The sequence below is a fragment of the Salminus brasiliensis genome, chromosome 17, assembly GCF_030463535.1.
Source record: "Salminus brasiliensis chromosome 17, fSalBra1.hap2, whole genome shotgun sequence".
NCBI lineage: Eukaryota > Metazoa > Chordata > Actinopteri > Characiformes > Bryconidae > Salminus > Salminus brasiliensis.
The window spans coordinates 12835615-12850717 of NC_132894.1; the positions used below are offsets into that span (position 1 = coordinate 12835615).

Consider the following 15103-nt stretch of genomic DNA (forward strand, 5'->3'; position numbering starts at 1 on the left):
AGCCGCTGTAGCAAAATACATTCCATTAAACTAAAGGAGCAATGATATTCGAGGTGCGGAATGTCAAGTTTAATCAGAGTGATATTGATCTTGGATACCAGGTTGGGTCGGGACGCAGGACAGAAAGCTTGGTGCTGGCCAGCCATTCCTTACAGAAGCGTAATGAAAAGCTGGATATTGAGATTCAAGGTTGAATTCATTTGCTTGGAGGACGGCGCTCTCTGGTCATTTGTAAATGGCATCTGATGGGACAAATTACACTACACCACAAGAACATTGCAACCACAGTACACTGCAAAAACAACAGAATCAAAAGGAGAACATCCAGGAATTAAAAAAAAAAAATACTGAGAGGTTTTTACACTAAATGTTGAAACAACATTGATGTGAGGATTTGATTGCTTTCAGCCTCTGGAGTAATAGTGAGGTCAGTTTCATATGTTGGATTAGTTCTGGATCACTGGATGGAGTTCCAGCACTCCACTGAATGTAGTGCTTCACAGCCTATGTTATCAGAACTTGCCCGTAACTGGGTCGGAGGATTCTTTAAACATCAGACAGATTATGTGTTTTTTTCTGCTATGCAGTGACCAATACTTATAAAAAGTGGTTCATGGAAAGGGCAGCCAGTGAATGAGATTCGACAGGGTCATGGGCGTCTACAAGCTTTAAGCCCCACCTTACAGTTTAAAGGATCTGCTGCTAACGTCTTGGGGCCAGATACTACAGGATGCCTTCAGAGATCTTGTGGAGTCCATGCCTCAAATGGTTAAATCTGTTGTGGTGACACAAAGATGACTTGATTCGAGTCCAGCGCTTCTCACTGCCTAGCCTGGCCAAAAAGACTGTCCATTTTGACAGGAAGAGGACGTTTGACTAACATACACAGTGACCACAGCTTGCTTGTTTGATGTGGCATATCAATTAAAAATTCCACGGATACACCTTACTTGTTTTCGCCACAATATCCTGTCCAAGCATCACTGAATATAATTTAGCTGTAAAGGTTCTAAACTTAGATTAAAATTGAAAATTATACAAAGCTGTAATAATGAGATGTGAAATTTTTGAATGTCTAATATCTTTTTTGAAGATAAAGATTTGATTTTTAATTTAAAGGTTCTTCACACTTTTACATCTCTGTATGGAACCAAAGGTGGATCTTCTATTCCATCGTTCAAAGCACCTGTATTTTTTAGAATCTACACAGACCTAAAAAAAACTGATAGTGCTTAAAACACAGTAGATTAGAACCATTTACTTGTGGGCAGAACATCTGAAGTTGAGACCAGTACTACTTCCAGCGGAGAGCTAGCCAGGGCTAGCTGGGGTAGTGTGCATATAGCAGCAGCAGTTTTAACATAAGGAGGCAATGGGAGAAGCCCAAATGAACCTAATAACAATAACATTAAATATCTACATTTCAGATTTTTTAATTCTGGGTATTAGCTCTTATACTTTGTAATACATTTGACACATCTGACTAATGTCCTCATTCATTATAATAATTCTGATTAATAGAGTTCATGTATTTAGCTTGGAAGGACTGTGTCTCATCCCCAAACCCACTTAAGCAGTTTTCGCAAAGATTCTGACGTTCACCAATGTTTTCTTATTTGGGATTTGTTCAATTTACAAGGACAGTAGGATTTAACATTATAACAGCATATTTGTGAGCAATTCTGCAGTTTCAAAACACACCATAAATCTGATGTAGACTTTGTAAGAACTTTTCTCAAGAACGAATTTAAGAATTCTTTAGGAAGATGTTGGTGAATGAGGCCTGTTGTCTAGTTCCAACAACACAGGCTGGCTTTTGATTGATTTACCCAAAATTTTAGTGACTGTTACAACAAGCCCCTCAGGCCTTTACAAGTTAGGGGGTTAGTTGTAACATTTGCACTCACTCCACTTTCAGCTTAATTGTTCTTAAATGGTTGGTGCAAGGTTTAAACAAGGTTTATGGTTTCACAGCAGTCAAACCCTTAACTCAAACTAAAGTATGCAGAAACATATTTGATTTTAAAAAATACTGAAGATCTGTTCATGCAGATGGTTTTCCGGTCTTCCATGCTAACCAGCACTGTGTCTCCAGGCAGCTGGCTAATCAATTTCCTGGATTAGCTCAGGCAGGAGGCAGGTGTGGACAGAGCTGGCATGAGCGCAGGAAAAATATTTTCTTGGTTTCAGTTTGACGGGCTCAGCTCAGTTTTAGGACTCTGAGATGGGCAAGGGCAAGTGTGGCACAGCTTAGTCCGAAACTGAATTTTAATGATTTGACATAAGCAAGAGATCAGCGTAAAGTTCTATAAAGTTCTGAATGCAAGATTTGGCTCTGAAAATTACATAACGACTAAAAAAGAAGAAGAATATGAAGAACATCCTCTTCATGAAGTGATCAATGACATTTCCCAAGTCTCACTTCCGATCAGTGTAAAGGCAAAGTACAGAGTAGCCACGGTGTCGGAGAGCAGTGGCACGCCAGAGAGCCTGGTGTGTAATTAGCAGGCGGGGAGCATCCTGTGTCTCTCTTGGCCCCAGATCAAGTCTGCACGCTCAGATCACTTTCAGAGCCATTGAAATGGTTCTCTGCAGAGCATCACTGGACCGTTCACCTGCTTAGTCATATCGTTTCAAGGTCGTTTCTATCCTGAACATGATCCCCCCCTGCACATACATGCATATATATTTGCTGTAATGCAAAAAAACTTGTATCTCTATTTTTGACATAATTGTAAATCTGGCAGTTGTTCTTTACATTGTGGCAGAATGTCCTGATATATGGATCAATGGAAATGCTCAAAAATAACTGACAGAGTTTTTTCCTTTCCTTGTGAAGTTGTCATTCAAGAGATACAAGGTTGTTGCATGACAACACAATACGGCCACTTCATCCCCAACTCCACAGCGCATTCCAAAAGTAATGGATGGAGCACCATCATTCCAGAGCTTCACAGCTCAGTGCTGGGGAGCTTTATACCCCTCTATCCTACACCTGGAATTAGTAGCACGGTGCTAATAGGTTCATGTTTATCCAGAGAGTCCTACTCTATTGGCAATACTTCTCTACAGGGACTAGACAAGCTGTGTGTGTGTGCACATTTGACCATCTGTGTCAGTAATGGGTTTAACTTAGCTGAATGCATTCATTAGAAGGGGTGTCCACAAACATTTGGACAAACAGTGCATGCAACTCTTGGCTTATTTGTGGTGGTTTGCAGGGGCTGAACTTTAAGTGACTCCCTTAGTCGTCTTCTGTTGTAGTCTTACACATGCACACACACACACACACTCACACACACACACATACACACATACACACACAATGTAGCTCTCACCACCAGTGCATCATAGTTATTCAGCCAAATAAGGCAAGATTGGAAGGTGGGGGTGCAGAGAGAGAGAGAGAGAGAGAGAGAGAGAGAGAGAGAGAGAGAGAGAGAGAGAGAGAGAGAGAGAGAGAGGAAAGGAGGGGGGAAGGTGGGAGACAGTGACAGGGGGAAAGGTAGTGTAAGGAACAAGAGAGAAAAAAGCATCACCAGAGCTGTTGCAGTGGATACACAGATTTTTTTAGTGCACCCAGAAGCTGCTGTCTTTTGCCATTTGAGTTTTGAAAGCTCATTAGATGACTAAAAAGCGGGCATTTAACTGTAACTTCTGCTCCTGATCAATAGTAATTGACAACTAATGGAGAAATGCTACCGGCACAATGATCCACTTAGTGCTAAGAGGCAGAACTGCTGAATGAATTGAACCGCTTTGGTCTGTATTTCTTCACGGACGTAACAATTCGAACATTTCCAGACAAAGAAGAACTGCCAAATTAGCTGACACCCTGCTGAGAGGAGCCAGGATGAGTCCAGCCAGGAGCTTCCAGATCATCCTGATCTTCTACCTTCAGCACAGTTACGGTAACGCTTCCTGCTCACATACTGACTTCTGATCTTTCTACTGAACTTTTTTTGATTGCTTGTCGGAAGCTGTTTGAGATAGGAAGCTTTGTTTTTTAGTCTTGTAAGTTTCTGATGTTGGGAAGCTTCTGATGTTCCACAAAGTTTAAAGTAATTCTTTTGACATTGATCTCTTTTTATGTATTCAAATATGCAGAAGAAATAGCATGATGTCGAGTCTGACCTTACAATTCACATTGGTCAGATCTGAGAAAAGCTCTGGAGAATGATAATGAGGTTGTTGTTGTTGTTGATGAGACATCTGAACAATGCTGTTTACTGGCCTTTCAATTAGCTTGGGGAGCAACTGAAGATCCAGAGAGGCACTGAGGAACTTTTCTGAATGCGTAATCTGACTTGAGAGATAGGATAAGGAAGGCAGAAGCTAATTGCCTGGTCTCTATATATGCAATAGGAACAAACACACACTTTCGTCTTTCAAAAGTTGGGAATGACTGTCAAACCGTTTATGTTGCAGATAAATGGATTCTAATATGATGTTAACATAAATTGTAAACAGTATGTCAGAAAGCTGTAAGAATTAAAGGACCAATATCCAGAAGAATGAGATCTTTCTGCTGATTTTAGAGCATCATTTCTGTTTATTTCTGAATTAACATACTGGGGGGAATTTAAAATGCATACATGGCACACACTGCATTTTTATTTCTTTTTTGCAGGTAATATAATGGTGAGGTAAAAAGCATGAATGTAGTTGGTGACAGTTGGTGTTCCAGTAGCTTCCAGTTCATGGCAGGTCTTTTGTCTTGGCGGTTCTTGGGTTGTTCCTGACCATCCGAGCCAATTTCCTCTCAGCCGAGAGTGACAGTTTGGGTCTTCTTCCAGACTTTTGAAGAGGCAACGTTCCCAATAACGTATATACTTACATTTGCAACAACGTCTGTTTGAACTGATGATCTTGGAATCTGTAGTTGTGTTGAAATGGCTCTAAGAGACACTGCTGAAATCTATGATCATCCTTTTCAGATCTGCACTGAGCTCACTGGACCTCCCCATCGTACTGTGTGTCACCCAATCCAATGCGAGTACTGTCAAACAAATCCTTTTTTATATGTGGACAGAGAGAAGCTACCAGATGTAATCAACCATAATCACTAATAGGAAGTTAAGAGGCCTTGGTCTTGGCAAGTTAAATGAAGTTTCAGAGCTTTCAGCCTTACTGAACTGGTGTTTTGACTGGATTGGCTGGAATTGATCTGTGATGATTTCAGAATCTCCCTCCAACACAACAACAATTAAACGTTGTGCAGCAGTTTTGTGTTGTTTTGTTCTCTATCAGAAATGTACCTTTTGTCCTGTTAACATTTTCAGGGGTGGGAGGGAAGAGGGTAACGACAGTAGAAAGAACATACGTATAAATTCACACAAAACTGTCCTATGTGTCAACACCAAGTAACAACCCATCCCATATTCTCATGAATCTTGTTTGCTCATGAAAAAAAAAATCCCCAGTCTACTGCATTAGCTACCATTGCTGCTGGAGCAAAACCACAACCCCAAAATGGAAGCTTTACAGTGAAAGGAAAATATATTGTTGTTTCAAAGTTAATGTAAATAGATTTTAACAAGTTCATTCATCACAGAATATGAATATGATAAAGTGGTTTATGCTGTTATCTAGTGGGGCAGTGTACAAGGCTGTTTCCTTTGTTTAGATTACGTAAGAAACTAAAAACCGTCAAAATGGAAGATTTCAGAAGGTTTCTCTACGTCTGTGAGTTTGTATGATATTTTGTTTATTGTGATTAATACTATTAGTACTCAGACATTACACAGAAACACACCTGCACACAGAAAGGGTTTGACAACACTGCATCCAGCAGACAGCTAGTCGTCATGGCTTTAAATTCGAGTTGGGGTATTTGAAGCTGAGAGAAACCGCTGAATGGCATTATGTACATTGGGCAGTGGTTTTCCTTTGGTTTTCACTTGTAAAATGTTCTTTTGAAATTTTCACCAGTGGATGCATTTTACAGCACGGCATGCGGGGAAGGCGCTGTTACACCCAACTAGCTCCATGTGTCACAATGAACATCAACCACACCAGCATCATCTTTGCTAATACACACTCGCTCACTCGATTAGAAACAAATGTGGTAAGAGTAGTGGTCGTTTTAAGGCTGTAAGGTAATCGTGCTTTTATTTTTTTTAAATGTAACTTTCATCTAATTATGTAACTTTTCACTGATTACAGTTGGGGTTTTTTGTATCCTCATTCCATTACCATCCAACACTGAATATTTATCCAGAATGACTCATATGAATCAAAAAAGGGGTCTTTTCACCACTTTAATCTGCTTGGTTAAATAGCTAGCCATTTAAAGTAATCCTGTGACAAAAAATTACAATTACAATTTACACATTCTTCTTTGTCATGGGACCAAGTCCTTGTTGTTCACACAATACTTCAAACTTGTGAGTGATCAGTTTTCTTTTGGGTGCATACTGCATATTGTTTCAATTTTGAGTAAATATCTGAAGTTATTCGACTGCAGTAGTGTGTGAATACATGTCTATGTGGTTTTCTCTGGCTCTTTCAGTGTGCACACTCACTCCAGCACGTGCCCATGCAGAGGAGAGACTGCTGCAGGTTTTATTTAGCCACTACAACAAGCTCTCTCGTCCTGTAGCGAACATCTCCGATGTGGTGCTGGTCCACTTCGGCCTCTCCATTGCGCAACTCATCGATGTAGTGAGTTTCAGTGGCACAAATCACAGTCGTTGAAAACTCCAGCACTGTAATACAAGGCATTAACAGGGTCTGACTTCATGAGCATCACTCTTTATCAAATCATCTGTCGTACAGACTAGACTTGTTTGATCTAAAAATACCAATTCAGACCATTTCATTTGTTTTACACTTTACTGCAGGATGAGAAGAACCAAATGATGACCACCAATGTGTGGGTGAAACAGGTATGTTTTGATCAGTTGGAGCATATAATTGAAAATTAATGAGATTTTTAATTGGAACTGGGCTTCCATTACCCCACTCTCAGTTCTCTTGTCATGCCTGCTGATTCAGAACATTGATGAGAGTGTATGTGTCCTGACAGGAATGGAGCGATTACAAGCTGCGCTGGAACCCTGAGGAGTATGAGAATGTCACCTCCATCAGAATCCCCTCTGAGCTCATCTGGAGACCTGATATTGTGCTTTATAACAAGTGGGTGAATCTTGTCACTGAGTCCAGATTTAGCCAGACCACTTACAGTACATCCAGAACACCAGTCAGTCCATGTTGTTCCATGCGAATTTCTTTCATTTGCATTCTGATTTCTCTTTCTTATTCTTCTACTTGATCTTACGACTACAACTTCTAGTAGCATAGTAGAATCATACTGTGCAATTCCTTCAAATTCACTTCACACTATGTACTAAAACCTTCAAAACATTTTATAATTGGGTGGTATCAGATACACACTTGTCCAAACCTGGGTAGATATTTAATGTGATGCTTTAATCATGTTTTATTTGGTCATTGTCTTTTAAATCAAGAGAAATAAATAGACCTAATTAGACACTCTTATTGGCAGCCAAAAAAGAAATCGGACCTTCCGTGTTCATAAGGTGACAGTATCCAAAAATCCAAAAACGCAGTTAGAAACTACATCACCTCTGATGAGTTTGGTAAGTATTGTGGTGGATAATCATTTTCTAGTAGCATCAAGAATGTCAATATCTTGCCAGGAGCCCAAGACATCAGGACAATGATAAAATTCAAAGCCCATGCTTTAAAATGTTCACAGACCACACAGTCAAGCTCTTGCAAAAGACATCCAAGTTCCCCAACTAAAAAAACCATAAGCCATGGAGTATGAGCTGAAGAGGAGAAAGACGGAGGATTTATGAAGGATCTGGGCGGATTTTAAATGGAAAAATGGCCATCCCTGTGCATGTGTTCTCCCTTCTCATCTTGCTGTCTTGGCAAAAGAAAGGTGCACAAAGTACCAAGGGCAGAGGAAGTAATAATTATGACACATTCAAAAAAATGTTCATTACTTTTATATTGGAATGATTCTACCTTAATGAAAAGGTAAAGGAATTTCTTCACAGCAACTTTTAATAGATTTTTGTTCATCGTTTCCAAAGGGTGAAGTCCGAAGGGCACTACAAGCTACTGTTTTCTTTTAAATGAATTATAACTATTTCTCATATATAACTCATTAATTTTTTTTTTCTTTTTTTTCTAGTGCTGATGGAGATTTTGCCGTGACACACCTCACTAAAGCCCAGCTGTTTCATGATGGCAGAATCAAATGGAAACCTCCAGCTATATACAAAAGCTCCTGCAGTATTGACGTCACCTTCTTCCCTTTCGATCAGCAGAACTGCACCATGAAGTTTGGATCGTGGACGTACGACCAGGCCAAGATCGACCTGGTGAGCATGGACAATGACGTAGACCAGATGGACTACTGGGAGAGCGGGGAGTGGGTCATCATCAATGCTGTGGGAATGTACAACACCAAGAAGTACGAGTGCTGCACAGAAATCTACCCCGACATCACCTATTACTTCATCATTCGCCGTCTTCCTCTCTTCTACACCATCAATCTCATCATCCCGTGCCTGCTGATCTCCTGCTTGACTGTCCTGGTGTTCTACCTGCCCTCAGAGTGTGCTGAGAAGATCACACTGTGTATCTCTGTCCTCCTCTCCCTTACTGTCTTCCTCTTGCTCATCACAGAGATCATCCCTTCGACCTCCCTGGTCATCCCCCTCATCGGAGAATACCTCCTCTTCACCATGATCTTTGTCACGCTCTCCATCATCATAACAGTGTTTGTGCTCAACGTTCACCACCGTTCCTCCCGCACGCACCGCATGCCTCACTGGGTACGGCAACTCTTCCTCCACCTGGTGCCTCGCTACCTGTTCATGAAGCGTCCGCCTGCTTCTGGCAAGAGGAATTGCCGGAAGCTCATCGAGATGATGCACAGGCCAGTGGTGCCACAGGCCATGTTGCTAGGAACCACCGCCCTTCCTCCCTCTGAGAACCCTTGCTCCGATGCAGGTACGGTCCCTGCTTCTCCGGCAGGTGGGCAACAGCAGGAGCCGACTACCAAAGCTCCTCTTTTCTGCAGCTCCCCCAGCAGCCAGTACTCCATCCTGCAAGAGGAACCCCCTCAGGTGCCCCGCACACCTGTACTCAGGTACCCTCAAGCACACAACTCCTCCACCTCCAGCCCCTCCTTATCTCCGGACACTCCCCTTGGCTCCCTGCTTCACACGCTGCCCCTCACTGAAATATGTGAACTCTACTGTCACAGTGCTGAAAGTGTATTTGTAGATACCAAGGAAGGCTTGCACGAGCCGGAGACTCTTCGTCACTGTCGCAAGCATGAGGGGGGAGCAGCCATACAAACCCACTGTAGTGCAGAGGGGGGTGGATGCACAAGACATAAACTCCTTGACACACAAAACTCAAGCTCCACCAACTGCAGCAAAGAACCCAAAGCAGAAGAAGTGGACAGTCCAATATCCCAGTCGCTGCTGCGGGCCCTCGAGGGAGTCCAGTACATCGCAGACCACCTCAGAGCTGAAGATTCTGACTTTTCAGTAAGTTCCCAAACTCTAGCTAAAACTACTGTCAAATGCAAAAACAGCTTAGAAGTGTGCCTGAAGAGCATACTGCATGTTCGGCCAGGTAGATTCTATTCTGTTGTGTTGCACTTTTCACTATTTCATGTGGAGGCTCGCTCAATGTAGTTGGCATTGACAAGACAGGTCTCACAATACCAAAAAGCTTTTAGCTTCTATACAATTCTTTGAGCCACTTTAGGCTGAACATATAGTCATTCATTTTTTAACAGCAAGAAAAAGGGACAGATCTATAAAACAAGTCTCTCACGGGAAACCAGTAATGCCCAAAAATCAATCTGAGATGAACAGACTTGATTGGAAGTTGCAGCTTGAGATTTGATGCTCATTTTATCTGCTCTCTTTCTACCAGGTAAGAGAAGACTGGAAATACGTTGCCATGGTGATCGATAGAATATTCCTCTGGATGTTTGTGCTGGTGTGTATTCTAGGGACAGCTGGACTGTTTCTTCCTCCCTGGCTGGCTGGAATGATCTAGAATTCACTGTGGAACACGGCATTGGATGTGAGTGGGAAGGGAGACGGGAAGGAGACCTGCCCATCACTTTCTGTGTCCTCATTAAAACTGATCTGCTGTTATTTTTTAGGGCGCATATACAGTTTCACACTAGCACATTCCACAGTGCCCTGCACAAGCAACATAATGATGAAGCTTTTTTTCATTTTCAAGGTCAGCTTATATTTCCTTTGATATGCCTTCATAAAGCAAATATATTCATTTACGTCCTTTCAGCAATGTACGACGCCTGTCGCAGCTAATCTCTCGTGTTGACTACTGGATCATGTTCATTCCTCTGTGTGTTTTTCACATTCAGCTCTGAAATGCGTCAATTTTCCTGCCCACTCACTATGGGAAAATTCCACCCACAAGCCTTCGCGTCATTAATACCGCATTAAATGTTCATATGTCTATAAAACTATTGATGTCTGGGGGAAAAAATAATGTTTCATTTATGCTACAAATTAAAAATTAATACTTTAAGAGACTTTATACCAGATATTAAAAGTCATTGAAAAATAATAGAGATAATGTGTGTAAACACACTATTTGTACTGTGCCATAGTTGTATGTTTTTGCAGTTAGAAGTTGCCAATAAATGTTTTTAATACATTTTATTTCTGTTGGTGTTTTATGTCAAATGCTCCTTTTCATGTTTCTCTCTATCTCTCTGTACCCTTGGGACAAATCTCTCTCTGTCTAAACAAATCTTGAGTAATAGCCCTCTTCCCTTCCTGGCTGTGACAAATGACTTGGCATGAGGTCATTACGGATGGCGATGGCAAAGTTAAATTAATGTTCCAATATAGGTGGAACGTCCCGTCTCCGTCCACATACAGACAGACTGAAGGGATGGTGACGTTCGCCTTTGAAGGTGCCACAATTCACTTTGTTGGCAGTTGCATTAGGACACCTAAAACAAACAGTAAGGCATCTGTACTGCAGGGATTTGAACTGTATTTCTCCTGCACAGCAGAATTCCTTTCTACACGTTTAAGACATGCTCTAAAATTTAGCTTGACAAACCTGATCTTTCTGGAAAGATTCACGGACATTTTCAGCGAATTACATATGGGATATAAGATCATGCCTGTTTACGTATGTATTAACTAATCAGACAATCTTACTTTCAATAACAAAATACAATAAAGTTGAAAATAAATGAAGGATATCAACAGTAGATTTTTTTGTTTTAAGCAAATGCCCCAAAAATCATCTAGTCTTGAACATTTTACTGTAACGCTATTATAGCTAAATTTACTTTTAGCAATGGTGTTAAACATCCCAAACTTTAATGTTTCAAAGCATAATTCCAAATTAAACAATATGTGCAACAACACTGAGCTTTGTACAGCACTGAACTGCACCAAGAAGCTGCTTATTCATTAGTCTGGTATATCCTGTTTGGTTCTCCTGAGAGGAAGACAGAGACCACATTAATATTACAGCACAGTGCACTGTCTAGTTTACCATACAAATAGAACAAGATTTCTGGGCCATCATTTAGAATTAATAATGAAAACATTCTACTTATAGTTCAAATTTATCAACCCTCAGATTAACCTTGCTGCAGCTGACCTACCTAGACCAGTCACATTGAGTCACTTGTGTGATAAACACAAGTAATTAAAATAATTAAATTCATGATCTGCGTTACCAGCATAAACTGATGACAAGGTTTTAAAAAGCACTTTTAAATGGAAAATAACATTTTGACAACAACAACAAAAAAATATCAAACAACAAAACAAAAAGGGCTTAGAAGTCTGGAAGTGATGACACAAGGTTCCCAATTAAACACAACCATCACACTCCCTGGTTCAAACATAGGAAGAACATACCTCTTCATGACATAACAGCAGTATAAACAAGGCCATAGGTCATTATTTGCACTCCCATTTGTGAGGAGATCAAAATTCAGTCATTTTCTTATGAGTGTCTGCTTTCTTCTGAGCTCTCTGGATGCACTGCTCCTGAGCTTTCAGCTGCTGCAGCAGCTTGCGAGATGCTGAGAGCTTCTCCTCCATACGGCTCGTCACTTTGGCATCCCTGAGGCAAGAGAACGAACGAACGAACGAACGCACACACACACACACACACACACACACACACACACACACACACACACTTCAGGTGAAGAGAACACAAAACCCACAAAAATAAATGCGAACTTGCCTAGAGTCTCGCCTACCTTCCATTTCGCCTGTTCAGAGACTCAGTGAGCCGCTGGATTTCTTTCTCCACCTGGCTCACTCTCTCCGTGGCCTGAAAGAGCTGGACATTAAGGGAGCGTTTGGTGCTCTTTCCTCCTTGGTAGGCCTCCACTCCACTGACCGAACAGCTAACTGAAGGACCAGCAGCAGAACCAGTATCATCTCCCAGCTTAGAGTTTAAAAAGTCAAATACGTTGGGCCGTGTTGAAGTAGAGGTCTTCTTCCTTTTCATTTTCCGTTTGCCAGAGGCTGGATTGTCTTTTGTGATGGCAGAGCGAGTCTTCCGCTGAGTCAACTCAGCACACTGGTCCAATGACCGGCCTTTGGGGAGAACCACAGCCTGCACTGGTTCCACACGACCCGAAAGCGTCTTTCCCAAACCTGCACAAACACATTTAAGCCTGAAAGCCTGCTGAGGAATCCATGAAGCACTCCAAAGTTGACAAACTCTCATTTAGGCTTTAATGGTGTTATATGGTTACTCAAGGAGATTCTTACCCTTCCCTAACTCATAACCCATCTTCAGCAAAAGCTTGGAACCAATGCCACGGGTATGGGCTTCCCAGCCACAGAACTCAGAGCTGTTCACTTGGCCAGTGTTCTCCTCTTTAGAAGAGCTGAAAACTGAAGTGAGAGGAAAACGTTTAAGGGTCAAGAAACGTCATTACTGGTAAAAGCATTTAAATAAGTTCAGTCTGGAACCCTACTTCCCCAACCAGTCTTGGAGGAACAAACCTTTTGCATAGCCAGTTTCACATTCCTCAGAGTCATCTTCCGAGTCAGAGGAGGAAGAGGAGGACTCGTCCGGTCGCAAAGGAGGAATAACACTATCAGCCTCCAGGACAGCCTCCTTCAGCAGCAATGAATCAAATTTAACAGTGTAAAAGCCACCTTCGATCTCTGGGAATATTATATAAAAAAACAAACAAGCAACAAAACCATGAAAAACAAATAATTTAAATGATTATGGTCTTAAAATAAATCTCGACAGAATGGCTAAGAAGATGCACCTGTGATTCTGGCAGGATACCAGATGCCATCTTCATGCTTGGCCAAACATGAGGATCCTGCCTGCATGTTTGTAAGATCTGCTTCAAGAAAGTCCCTCAACTCGGACACACATACCACCTCCCCATGAGAGTACCTGAGTGACACAAACACACAGACAGACATTATTATTTCCATACTCACAAAAAGCAGCAATAGTATAAATAACAAATTAAGATAGCTGAAACATCAATCACAAAAATAAACATCAGTAAATATGCCCCTATCCCATTCATTCCATACCACATACACAACACACCATTTTCCCAGCTCACACTCATTAATATGAAAATAACTTAAACAAACTGTTATATGACTTGAAAATAAATTTAAATACCTGCAGCTCTCCATGAAGAGACACTTCCCTTCCAGAAAGAATGGGCAGGGCTTTATTGACTTGTGTGTAGGATGGAGGTAAAGTACTCTCACCCGAGCCTCATTCCCATCTGGTTCCTCTGAGCAAACTACCATGGCATTATGGTACTCAAGTGTTCCCCAAGACGTGCGATAAGGTGCTCGTACTTTAGTACCACTTAAATCTTCTTCCTCTTCTTCCTCCTCCTCCTCCTCCTCCTCCTCATCATCATCATCAGGTCTGGGACTCTGTGCTACCTCCCCAGCACTCTCAGACAGTTCAGAATAGAAGGCTGCAAACTCAGCATCCAAATTACCCTCTTTACACTGCTCTTGGCCTTCAGCTGGTGCAGCCTGCTTTGTTTGGGAATCCTCAATTGATGCAAAAAGTTGGCTCTTCTTGACTGAAACCAAGCTGGACTCGGTGAGCTCAATAAGCTGTACTAGATCTTCCTTTAACTTCAGCAGGTCAGCCTGCTCAGAAGCACCCAGACCACAGGCCAGCGCAGCCTCCACCTGCTGAAGCTGGGCATTGTAGGTCTGAATGGCTTGTTCCAGGCTGCCTTCATCCATGGTAAGGAGCTATTAGAGGGGACACCTAGAAATGTACAGGAACATGGGAGTGAGGCACTAACAGCTTTTGAGTTTCGTTCAGTAAGTTGGATATGTGTATATTAAGTGTAATTATGGAAAAGGCCACTTTTGAAGCAGATGATTCCTAGTCAAAACATTTGCCTTAAAAACACGAAACAGCCTTGCCAGATTTTACTTAATGACACTTAGCAAGCTGCTGTCTTCTGATCTGATTTCTAATCATCTAACCAACTTCCTTCAACAAAACCATACCAATACATCATGGCTACCACCTACATCGTCCGAGTGAAGGTTTTATTTTCGCCTCGAAAACTAATAATACTCATAAAAGACGGCATACCACCATTAACACAGCGAGCTGGCTAGCTCTGAAAGCTAGCCGGCTAGCTCTGAAAGCTAGCCTAGCTAGCTAATAACAACCGGCTTGGTTTTTAGCCCTTCGGCTATCTAGCAGTTTGCTAGCTAGCTAGCTAAACAACCTGGTGCTTTTTTCTCTTAAGTCCTCATTGAAAGACATTACAAAAGAACTTAAAAAGACCAAGCATTTGTACCTTACATTACATAGTGTTCACGTCCATGCGACTATATGTTGCTGCATTGCGTTTTTCTTTTGAAACTCTGTCCTCGGTTAGCTGCTGAGTAGCGGCTAACAGCCCAGCCGAGCCCAGCGCAGCGCAGCGCGCACACCCCACTGAGAACGCGCACCTCCGTGACGTCACACAAAACGGACATTCAAGAGCAAAAACGTGGAAAAAGGTTCAGCGGTGTATCCTAATTTTCACCAGCTCATTATATCCACAAATACGAACCAAGACGGGAAA

General features: G+C 41.8%; 2 protein-coding genes across 5 annotated transcripts; one reads left to right on the forward strand and one right to left on the reverse strand.

Annotated features, from left to right (window-relative positions):
• Window positions 1-3853: 3853 nt before the first annotated feature.
• Window positions 3854-10238, forward strand: chrna4b (cholinergic receptor, nicotinic, alpha 4b). 3 transcript variants are annotated; one of them, XM_072659837.1, is made up of 6 exons: window positions 3854-3911; window positions 6512-6663; window positions 6843-6887; window positions 7028-7137; window positions 8165-9533; window positions 9928-10238. In XM_072659837.1, the coding sequence occupies exons 1-6, from the start codon at window positions 3854-3856 to the stop codon at window positions 10051-10053; spliced, it is 1860 nt and encodes a 619-aa protein (XP_072515938.1). In that variant the 3' UTR covers window positions 10054-10238. The 3 variants fall into 3 exon arrangements, with proteins under 3 accessions (XP_072515938.1, XP_072515939.1, XP_072515940.1); XM_072659838.1 differs by lacking the exon at window positions 3854-3911 and having other exon boundaries at window positions 6481-6663; window positions 8165-9196; window positions 9449-9533; XM_072659839.1 differs by lacking the exon at window positions 3854-3911 and having other exon boundaries at window positions 6481-6663; window positions 8165-9159; window positions 9424-9533.
• Window positions 10239-10673: 435 nt separating this feature from the next.
• zgpat (zinc finger, CCCH-type with G patch domain) lies at window positions 10674-14952 on the reverse strand. 2 transcript variants are annotated; one of them, XM_072660385.1, is made up of 7 exons: window positions 14839-14952; window positions 13672-14286; window positions 13298-13431; window positions 13023-13187; window positions 12786-12911; window positions 12266-12668; window positions 10674-12123 (listed from the first exon to the last, which is right to left on the reverse strand). In XM_072660385.1, the coding sequence occupies exons 2-7, from the start codon at window positions 14259-14261 to the stop codon at window positions 11985-11987; spliced, it is 1557 nt and encodes a 518-aa protein (XP_072516486.1). In that variant the 5' UTR covers window positions 14262-14286; window positions 14839-14952; the 3' UTR covers window positions 10674-11984. The 2 variants fall into 2 exon arrangements, with proteins under 2 accessions (XP_072516486.1, XP_072516487.1); XM_072660386.1 differs by having other exon boundaries at window positions 14834-14952.
• Between the last annotated feature and the right edge of the window lie 151 nt (window positions 14953-15103).

What these genes read in the sequence shown, in the direction of transcription:
- chrna4b (XM_072659837.1), top strand. Translation starts at nt 3,854, where the DNA reads ATGAGTCCAGCCAGGAGCTTCCAGATCATCCTGATCTTCTACCTTCAG. An exon ending in CCAATGTGTGGGTGAAACAG is followed by an intron (nt 6,888 to 7,027) that starts GTATGTTTTGAT and finishes GTGTCCTGACAG; the next exon opens with GAATGGAGCGATTACAAGCT. An exon ending in CTGAAGATTCTGACTTTTCA is followed by an intron (nt 9,534 to 9,927) that starts GTAAGTTCCCAA and finishes TCTTTCTACCAG; the next exon opens with GTAAGAGAAGACTGGAAATA.
- zgpat (XM_072660385.1), bottom strand. Translation starts at nt 14,261, where the DNA reads ATGGATGAAGGCAGCCTGGAACAAGCCATTCAGACCTACAATGCCCAG. An exon ending in CTCTTCATGGAGAGCTGCAG is followed by an intron (nt 13,432 to 13,671) that starts GTATTTAAATTT and finishes TGTGTCACTCAG; the next exon opens with GTACTCTCATGGGGAGGTGG. An exon ending in CTGAACAGGCGAAATGGAAG is followed by an intron (nt 12,124 to 12,265) that starts GTAGGCGAGACT and finishes CTCTTGCCTCAG; the next exon opens with GGATGCCAAAGTGACGAGCC.